The 11,296-nt window shown below is 38.4% G+C and overlaps 1 protein-coding gene across 1 annotated transcript; it reads left to right on the top strand.

The window, feature by feature from the left end:
- Positions 1–930: 930 nt before the first annotated feature.
- LOC118011072 (replication factor C subunit 3-like) lies at positions 931–2,074 on the top strand. The gene is given in 2 exon segments (XM_035005638.1): positions 931–1,073; positions 1,075–2,074. Coding segments are annotated over 2 exon segments (1,065 nt in total). The 3' UTR covers positions 1,997–2,074.
- Positions 2,075–11,296: the final 9,222 nt, after the last annotated feature.

Below are 11,296 nucleotides of genomic sequence, written 5' to 3'. Positions count from 1 at the left end.
CTTAAAGCTTATGCCTTTTAGTTACTGAACCTTGTTTAGAAACTATTTGGATTTTAGAGTTTCTGTTAATTATTTTGGTAACAGGTGGATTCTGTAAAAAGCAAAAGCAAAAACAAAACAAAACAACGCCCTCACACACACACAATCTTGTTTTATCAGTGTTTTGGTGTGAGGGCTCTAAATCCATTAGCAACAAAATAACTTACTAATCACCTTTTTTATTATGACAAAATATGCATAACATAAAACTTACCACCTTAACCATTTTTAAGTGTACAGTTCTGTGGCATTAAGTACATTCGCATTACTGTGTAAACATCACCACCACCCAACTCAGAACTTTTATCATCTTCCAGAACCGAAACTCTGTACCCATTAAAAAATACCTCCCCATACCCTACTACCTTCAGTCCCTGGCAACCACCATTCCATTTTCTGTTTCTGTGAATTTGGTTACTCTAAGTATCTCATATAAGTGAAATCATATGGCATTTGTCCTTGCCAATTACTTTTGGCTGATGTAGAATTTCAGAATTTTTAGTTTTATTCCTAAAATATCAAATAGTCTCCTACTTATATGTATTCATAACATGTTGATATTGAAATGAACCTTAAAAATTAGTGGTTAAGAAATAAAAGGTGTAGAGATTGGGAAGGAAGTAATAAAACTATTTTTATTGCAAATGAAATATCAATGCAGCAAATCCAAAAACCCACCACCACTACCACCACAACAACATTTCCTGGAATTAATAAGTGATTACAACAAGTTTGCAGTATACAGAGTCAATATACAAAGTCAATAATTTTCCTATATATCAGCAATGAACAAATAGAACTTGAAGTTAAGAACACATTACTGGCGTCCGGACGGGGAGAGTGCCCGCGTGCAGGACTTTCAAGCGTCTGACCCCGGGAATTCGAGCTGGCATGAGCCTCTGGGTGGACAAATACTGGCTCTGCTCCTTGGGATGGCTGGACTATCACAAGGAGCAAGCAGCTCAGCTGTGCAACCTGGTGCAGTGTGGTGATTTTCCTCATATCTTAGTGTATGGACCATCAGGTGCTGGAAAAAAGAATTATGTGTATTTTACATGAACTTTATGGTGTTGGAGTAGAAAAATTAAGAATTGAACATCAGACCATCACAACTCCATCTAAAAAGAAAATTGAAATTAGCACTATTGCAAGCAATTATCACCTTGAAGTTAATCCCAGTGATGCTGGAAATAGTGACCGGGTAGTAATTCAGGAGATGTTGAAAACAGTGGCACAATCACAGCAACTTGAAACAAACTCTCAAAGAGATTTTAAAGTGGTATTATTGACAGAGGTTGACAAACTCACCAAAGATGCTCAACATGCCTTGTGTAGAACCATGGAAAAGTATTTGTTCACTTGCAGACTGATCTTGTGTTGCAATTCTACATCTAAAATGATACCACCTATTCATAGTAGGTGCCTGGCAGTTCGTGTGCCTGCTCCCAGCATTGAAGATATTTGTCATGTGTTATCTACTGTGTGCAAGAAGGAAGGTCTGAATCTTCCTTCACATCTGGCTCATCGACTTGCAGAAAAGTCATGCAGGAATCTCCGAAAAGCCCTTCCTATGTGTGAAGCCTGCAGAGTGCAACAATATCCTTTTACTGCAGATCAAGAAATCCCTGAAACAGATTGGGAGGTGTATCTCCGGGAGACCGCCAATGCTATTGTTAGTCAACAGACTCCACAAAGACTCCTTGAAGTTTGTGGAAGACTTTATGAGCTTCTAACTCATTGTATTCTTCCTGAAATAATAATGAAAGGCCTTCTCTCAGAACTTTTACATAATTGTGATGGACAACTGAAAAGGGAAGTGGCCCAGATGGCTGCTTACTATGAACATCGTCTACAGCTTGGTAGCAAAGCCATTTATCACTTGGAAGCATTTGTGGCCAAATTTATGGCACTTTATAAGAAGTTCATGGAGGATGTATTGGAAGGCATGATGTTTTGACATCTTGACATCTATCCTTAATTCTTCCTAATATTTCTCAGTATCAGCATTTACATTCAGTTTATATTGGAAGAGCTGCAGGTAAAATTAACTTTACTTAAAAAAAAAAAAGAACACATTACCATTTACATTAGCACTCAAAAAATGAAATACTTAGATATAAATCTAGTAAAATATACACTAGATCTATATGAAGAAAACTATAAAGCTGATGAAAAGAATCAAAGAAGAACTAAACAACTGTAGAGATATTCCATATTCATGAATAGGAAGAGTCAATATTATTGAAATGTCAGTTCCTCCCAACTTGATCTATAGATTCAATGCAACCCCAGTCAAAATCCAAGTTAGTTATTTTGTGGTTGTTGATTCAAAAGTTTATATAGAGAGGCAAAAGACTCAGAATATCCAACTCAATATTGAAGATTAACAAAGTTGGAGGACTGACACTACCTGACTTCAATCAAGACTTACTATAAAGCTACAGTAATCAAAACAGTGTGGTTTTGGTGAAAGAACAGACAAATAGATCCATAGAACAGAAGAGAGACCAGAAATAGATCTGCATAAATAGAGTCAACCAATCTTTGATAAAGGAGGAAAAGCAACACAATGGAGCAAAGATAGTCTTTTCCACAAATGATTCCGAAACAATTGGACATCCACATACAAAAAAATCTAATCAAGACACAGACCTTACATCTTTTAAAAAAATTAACTCCAAAATCATAGATCTAAATGTAAAACACAAAACTATAAAATTCCTAGAAATAACAGGAGAAAATCTAGGTGATCTTGGGAATGGTGATGATTTTTTAGATACAACACTAAAGGCAACGTCAAAGAAATCATTGATAAGCTGGACTTCATTAAAATCAAAGACTTCTCTTTGAAAGACACTGTTAATAAAATGCGAAGACAAGACACAGACTGGGAGAAAATATTTTGCAAAACACTGACAATACCAAATGCTGGTGGGGTTATGGAGAAACAGAAACTTATCCATTGTTGATGGGAATTCAGAATTTCAAGCCAACTTGAAAAAACATTGTGAGTTCTTATAAAAACTAAACCTAGTATTATCATATGATATACCAATTGCACTTTTTGGTATATACATAAATGAACTGAAAGCTTATGTCAACACATAAACCCACACATGTATGTTTATGGCAGCTTTAGTCATAATCACCAAAACTTGAAAGAAATCAAGATGTCTTTTGGTAGGTGAAAGGATAAATGGTGGTATATCCAGACAATGGAATAATATTTAGCACTAAAAAGAAATAAGCTATCAAGTTAATGTAGGTTTATCAATTGTTGGTAGAAGGGAAGGTTGTGCATGTGTAGTTGCAGACAATATGTGGGAACTCTCTGTACTTCCCCATCAATTTTGTTGTGAACCTAAAACTGTTCTAAGTGACAACATTCTGACCTATGCTTCAAATCATCTACATGCACAGTCTTCAAAACCTATATCTGCCCTCTGACCTAGATCATATACTTTACTCACCATGTATGTCTATGGAGAAAATGTCTATAGTGCCCCAAACAAAACTCCAGAAATGTTCCCCAAACCTACCTAGTCTTGTTCATCTCTGCCAACAATATCTCAGCTTTATTCACTTGGCTCAAGACAAAAATTCTAGCAACCTTTTTGAATTCTCTACTTCAGTCATACCAGTAAGTCTTCCTTAGTCTACAGCTACAGATATCCTGAATCTGTCAATTTTGTGAATTCTCAGTACTCTTGTTCAAGCTTTTAGAATGTCCTGCCCTGGGCAAGGCTACAGCCTCCTAACTGGTCTCCTGCTTTTGGTGTCTTGACCTGGACATTTCATTCTCCACATAGAGCTAAGGTTGTTTTTTAAAAGCATAGACCATGATACTTTTTCCTACTTTAGACTTTCCAGCAACATCCCATACTTCTTAGGATATAGTCCAAGCATCCAAGTACCTTATCAAGGCTTACTCACTCTACTTGATCTAGCTCTTGCCCATCCTTCTGATCTAGCCCTTGCCCACTTTCCTGTTGCCCTATCACCATGTTTCATGGTGATTAAGCCTAAGCAGCTTCCAACACAAAGCCATGCATACTTTTAAGCCTGATACTAGTTATTTCTTTGCTAAGGGCTGTCCTTGCCCCCAACTTTTGCAGAGCAGTCTCCTTCACATGATTCAGATCTTAGCATAAATATAAAGTCATCAGACAGGCTGTTTAAAGTCATTACCCAAACATAGACACTTGGCTCTATTTAAAATTTCTGGATTTTTTTTTCATTCATTCATTCATTCATTCACTCTCTCTCTCTCTCATACATGCATGCATGTGTGCACCACACATATGCACATTTTTTCCATTTTCATTTCATTGTCTGTCTTGTTCACTTTTGTATCTTTGCCAAGAATACTGTCTGGCACACAATGAACCCTCAATAAATATTTCTGAATGAATAAGTGAATGACACAGTGGAGTCACAGAATAAGGAGAGTCTAGACCCCTTCATTTTTTGTACCAACACTATTCCCCAAGTAGGAAGAATATTAATGCCATAACCTCTAAAATGCAGTGACAAGTCCAGATTCAAGCAGAGAGATGTGGGTTTTGGTGCTCAAGGAAGGTGTAGGTGCTATATACACATAGCAGGATGTTATCACTGGCAGATGGCCAAGAGTTCAGGTGATTTCTACACTTTAGAAATCAATTGTATCTTGGATATAGACCTGTTTATTCACAGAAAAAAGTTAGGTTTTTGGCACACCTCTAAACAAAACAAAGACAACTTGTTATTTTATTCAGTAACTGATTTTTCAGCATTGCCAAGTAAGCAGACTGAAGAGATGCTCACAATTCTCCGATTGTGTGAACATGGGAAGCAGAGCTGCCATTACTTAGCATTCTAAATACTTCTCAGCTTCAGGTTGATCACCTTCTACTCCCTAGAAAGGCATTTGAGTTTCTGGACAGATACAAGCATGTGATAAGTATGGCTTGCTCTTTGTTTTTCTCTTATTTGAGGCAGGAATTCATTTCCAGGCTGGATGCCATGGTTACTCATTCTGTGCATTACATTGAACTTCACATGGAATAGAAATGACACTTATGAAAGTTTCAAGAATATGAATGCTAAAAGCCCCATTTAAATCTCATAGGTGCCAGACAACCTGCAATGATGCCAGTGGTGGAGTGCTCACTAAAATGGATAGGTTTTCATGGAATCACTGGCCATCTGCAATGGGAACTCTATGAAAGGAAAGCTTCTGGAGACAACCATAATTAGGATCAGTTACCCTGGATTTGTTTTGTTTTGTTCTTCTCATGATTTTTTTTCCTCAAATTTTTATTTAAATTCTCATTAGTTAACATACAGTGCAATATTGGTTTCAGGAATAAGATTCAGTGATTCATCATTTACATACAATACCCAGTGCTCATCACAAGTACCCTCTTTAATACCCATCACCCATCTAGCACATCCCCCATCTACCTCCCTCCATCAATCCCCAGTTTGTTCTCTATTAAGAGTCTCTTATGGTTTGTTTCCCTCTCTCTCTCTTTTTTCCCCTCCCATATGCTCATCTGTTTTGTTTCTTAAATTCCATGTATGAGTGATGTCATATGGTATTTGTCTTTCTCTGAATGACTTACTTCCCTTAGCATAATACACTGTAGCTCCAACCATGTCATTGTAAATGGGGAGATTTCATTATTTTTGATGGCTGAGTAATATTTGATCATATATATGTATATATATGCATATGCATACATATACATGTGTATATTTTATATATATATATATATCTATATATATATCTATATATCTATATATATCTCACATCTTCTCTGTCTATTCATCAGTCAATGGACATTTGGGCTCTTTCCATAATTTGGCTATTATTGGCTATTATTTGGCTATTATTGATATTGATGCTATAATTGGTGCATGTACCCCTTTGAATCTGTATTTTTATATCCTTTAGGTAAATACCTAGTAATGCAATTGCTGGACGCTTCTATTTTTAACTTTTTGAGGAACCTCCATACTGTTCTCCAGAGTGGCTGCACAGTTTGCATTCCCACCAATAGTGCAAGAGGGTTCCCCTTTCTCCACCTCCTCATCAACACCTGTTGTTTCTTGTGTTGTTAATTTTAGTCATTCTGACATGTGTGAGGTGGTATTTCATCATGGATTTGATTTGTATTTCCCTGAAGATGAGTGATGTTGAGCATCTTTTCTTGTGTCTGTTGGCCATTTGGATGTCTTTTTTTGGAAAAATTTCTATTCATGTCTTCTGCCCATTTCTTGACTGGATTATTTTTTTGGAAGGTGTTGAGTTTGATAAGTTCTTTATAGATTTTGGATACTAACCCTTTATCAGACATGTCATTTGCAAATATCTTCTCCTATTTTGTAGGCTGGTTTTTAGTTTTGTTGATTGTTTCCTTTACGAAGCAGAAGCTTTTCATCTCGATGGAATCCTAATTGTTCATTTTTGTTTTTGTTTCCTTGCCTCTGGCAACGTGTCTTGTAGGAAGTTGCTATGGCTGAGGTCAAAGAGGTTGCTGTCTGTGTTCTCCTCTAGGAGTTTGGTGGTTTCTCTCTCACATTTAGGTCTTTCATCCATTTTGAATTTATTTTTGTGTATGGTGTAAGAAAGTGGTCCAGTTTCATTCTTCTGCCTGTCTTGGATTTGTTTGTTATTGTTTTTTTTCCCTTTTATAAATTGTTCAATGCCTCTTATCTGGTGATGATTAGCTAAAGGACTTATCATTATTTTCTCTCCCTGAATAATAGTGGGAGTTAAAAGAGAGAAAAAAAAAAAGAAAATGCTCTTTGAAACTTCCCCTACATCACTAATATCCACAGTGCATCAGGTTTTCTGAATATCCATAAGCACAAACAACAACCCTAAATGGCATCTGGTTTTCTTTTTTTCAGGTAGTGTATATTTGGAAAAACTTTGGTGGCTTTTGGGTAATGAAGTTAAGGATAATTTCCATATTTTATTTTTTTTTAAATGTCCTGAACTTTGAGGACTTAAGGAATAATAATAATAATAATGAGAATGGTGATATATCACCTCAGCCTCATGTCCTTTGATTTTCAAGCTGAGTATGATTTTCAAGCTGAGTATATATGCTATTCTAGAGAGGAAAATAAGGATGAGAACATGATTTGCACCTGGTCAGTAGCATAGAAAAGGACAGGTGTAGGACTCACATTTAGATTCTCTGACTTCCAGTTGGAAGTGCTCTGTTTTCATGGATTTAATAGTTCAACCTGCATCTAATGGGTCAGGATGGACCCCCCCACACACACATACACATCTCACTTTATCTATTTTTAATAGATTTGACCAGTGTGTTTGGGTGAAGCACTCAGGGTCTAAGTCCCTGGTGACCTTCCCCACAATCTTATGCAATTGCTTACTGACTTGATTTCCAATTGAGAAATTTCTTTTTTTGATTTATATTTTAGTTCCTTTTTTATAATGAAAATGTTCTGGGGAAAGGTCATACATAGTCTTATCAGTCATCTATATTACAGTATAAAGTAATTCACTGGATTTCTTCCTAAGAAGAGGGTGAAGGAGGGAGAGAACAGAAGGACCCTGATGGCTTTGTGTGTGTGTGTGTGTAGATAGAAAGAGAGAGTCACAGGTGGCTGGTATCGAGAAAAAGATCAAGTTTTGTTGGAGGGGGCGGAGCAAGAGGCGGAGGAGTAGGAGACCTGGATTTCCTCTCCTCTCAGGAATTCAGCTGGAAAGGGATCAAACCATTCTGAACACCTACAAACTCAACAGGAGATCGAAGAAAAGAAGAGCAACAACTCTCTCATCAGAAAAGCGACCACTTTCTGGAAGGTAGGACATGCGGAGAAGTGAACGGAGGCGATATTCGGGAGGATAGATGGCGAGGGAGGGGCCTCTGTTGGCCGCTTCTGGCAAGTGATAGAACCACGGGGCACAAAATCGGAACTTTTAAAAGTCTGCTCCGCTGAGGGACGTCACTCTGGTGGCTAAGTGGGGGGTGGAGCCCTCCAGGACAGTGTGGTCTCAAGACCCTCGGGGTCACAGAAAGACCGGGGGTGCCTGACTGTGGCAAGCTCCCAGGTAACGGAGCAGGGAAGCCGGCTGCAGAGGCGGAGCCCAGGCGCGGGCTCTCAGCTCCGGGTTGCCATAAACCATGATCCACGGCACAGTCGGGCCCCTGCTCCTCCAGCAGGGACTCAACAAGCGGCAGATCCGGGGAGACTCACCTTCCTCCCCTGGGAGGAGTTGCGCGGGAGTGCACCGCAGGGATCTGCTGGGTTTGGAGACTCCACACGGGGTCGGGTGCGAGAGATAGAAACGCGCGGTCACAGGCCGGGTGAGCACGGAGTGCGGCCAGAGACTGGGGAGACAGCCAGAGACCGGGGAGACAGGAGTGACTGACGGCTTTTCTCTGGGGGCTCACTGAGGAGCGGGGCCCCAAGTTCTCGGCTCCTCCACGGCAGAGATTGGGAGGCCGCCCTTTTCACTCTCTGCCTCCAAAGCTGTACGGAAAGCTTGCAGGGAACAAAATCTCCGGAGAGCAAACCTGAGCAGATCACTTAGCCGGGCCGGGGCAAGGGTGGGGCAGTTCCACCTCCGGCAAAGACATTTGGAAACCACGGCAACAGGCCCCTCCCCAGAAGATCAGCGAGAACCGCTAGCCAAGACCAAGTTTACCGATCAATGAGAACAGCCAAACTCCAGCACTAGGGGAATACTGCACATAGAATCCATGGCTATTTTACCATGATTCTTTAGTCTTTCAAAGTTAATTTTTTTTAACTATCTTTTTTTCTTTTTCTTTTTTTTTTTTTGAGTTTTTTTTTTCCCTTTTTCAACCAACATCTTATCAATCCCTTTTTTTAAAAAAACATTTTTATTTTTCATTTTTAGAGTCATATTCTATCCCTTCATAGTAGTTACCCGTATTTTTGGCATATATATATAAGTTGTTCTCTCTTTAAAATTTTGAGATAGTTTCTTCTAACAGATTAAAATATACCCTAAATCTCTAGTATATGGTTTTTTCTACTCCCCTGCCTGATCACATTCTCTCCCTTTTTATTCTTTTTTCTTTTTTTAAATCCTCTCCTTTCTCTTTTCAAACAACTTCTTATCAATTCCTTTTAAAAAAAATTTTATAATTTCCATCTTTACAGTCATATTCCATCCCTTCATCATATCAACCGTTATTTTTGTACATATATAAGTTTTTCTTTCTTTAAAATTTAGGGAGGCACTTTCTTCTAACAGAACAAAATACATCCCAAATCTAGTGTGTGGCACTGATCTATATACCAGCCTGATCATATTTGGTCACATTCTGGTTTTTTTGGTTGTTGTTGTTCTGTTTTGTTTGTTTTTGTTTGTTTTTATCTTTATCTTTTTCTTTTTTTTTCTTTTTCTTTTTTCTCTCTTTCCGTTTCTTTTCCCACTGCATCAGGTCTTTTCTGATTTGTTTGGAGTATATTTTCTGGGGACGTGGTTACTCTGCTAGCATTTTGTTCTCTCATTAATCTATTCCCCTCTGCACAAAATGACAAGATGGAAAAAATCAATTCAACAAAAAGAACAAGAGGTAGTACTGACTGCCAGGGACCTACTCAATACGGACATTAGTACGATGTCAGATCTAGAGTTCAGAATCATCACTTTAAAGATACTAGCTGGGCTTGAAAAAAATATGGAAGTTATTAGAGAAACCTTTCTGGAGAAGTAAAAGAACTAAAATCTAACCAAGTAGAAATCAAAAAGGCTATTAATGAGGTGCAATCGAAAATGGGGGTGCTAACTGCTAGGATAAATGAGGCAGAAGAGAGAATCAGTAATATAGAAGACCAAATGATGGAAAATAAAGAAGCTGAGAAAAAGAGAGATAAACAACTACTGGATCACGAGGGCAGAATTCGAGAGATAAGTGATACCATAAGATGAAACAATATTATGATAATTGGGATTCCAGAAGAAGAAGAAAGAGAGAGAGGGACAGAAGGTATAATGGAGCAAATTATAGCAGAGAACTTCCCTAATTTGGGGAAGGAAACAGGTATCAAAATCCAGGAAGCACCGAGAACCCCTCTCAAAATCAATAAAAATAGGTCAACACCCCGACATCTAATAGTAAAACAAGTCTCATAAACAAAGAGAAAATTCTGAAAGCAGCTCGGGAGAAGAGATATGTAACCTACAAGGGTAGAAACATTATACTGGCAACAGACCTATCCACAGAGACCTGGCAGGCCAGAAAGGACTGGCAGGATATATTCAGAGCACTAAATGAAAAAAATATGGAGCCAAGAATCCTATATCCAGCTAGGCTGTCATTAAAAATTGAAGGAGAGATCAAAAGCTTCCAGGACAAACAAAAACTAAAGGCATTTGCAAACACAAAACCAGCCCTACAGGAAATCTTGAAAGGGGTCCTCTAAGCAAAGAGAGAGCCTAAAAGCAACATAGACCAGAAAGGAACACAGACAATATACGGTAACAGTCACCTTACAGGCAATACGATGGCACTAAATTCCTATCTTTCAATAGTTACCCTGAATGTAAATGGGCTAAATTCCCCAATCAAAAGACACAGGCTATCAGACTGAATTAAAAAACAAGACCCATCGATATGCTGTCTGCAAGAGACTCATTTTAGAACCAAAAACATGCCCAGATTGAAAGTGAGGGGGTGGAAAACCATTTACCATGCTAATGGACACCAAAAGAAAGCTGGGGTGGCAATCCTTATATCAGACAAATTAGATTTTAACCAAAGACTGTAATAAGATATGAGGAAGGACATTATATCCTACTTAAAGGATCTATCCAACAAGAAGATCTAACAATTGTAAATATCTATGCCCCTAACATGGGAGCAGCCAATTATATAAGGCAATTAATAACAACAGCAAAGAAACACATTGACAACAATACAATAATAGTGGGGGACTTGAACACCCCCCTCACTGAAATGGACAGATCGTCTAAGCAAAAGATCAACAAGGAAATAAAGACTTTAAATGACACACTGGACCAAATGGACTTCACAGACATATTCAGAACATTCCACCCCAAAGCAACGGAATACACATTCTTCTCTAGTGCCCATGGAACATTCTCCAGAATGGATCACATCCTAGGTCATAAATCAGGTCTCAACCGGCACCAAAAGATTGGGATCATTCTCTGCCTATTTTCAGACCACAATGCTTTGAAACTAGAACTCAATCACAAGAGGAAAGTCAGAAAGAGCTCAAATACATGGAGGCTAAAGAG

The sequence above is a fragment of the Mirounga leonina genome, unplaced genomic scaffold (genome assembly GCF_011800145.1).
Source record: "Mirounga leonina isolate KUSES-001 unplaced genomic scaffold, KU_Mleo_1.0 Mir_150, whole genome shotgun sequence".
NCBI lineage: Eukaryota > Metazoa > Chordata > Mammalia > Carnivora > Phocidae > Mirounga > Mirounga leonina.
Note: the sequence above shows the minus strand (reverse complement) of the source record. Positions and strands in the feature narration are given on the sequence as shown.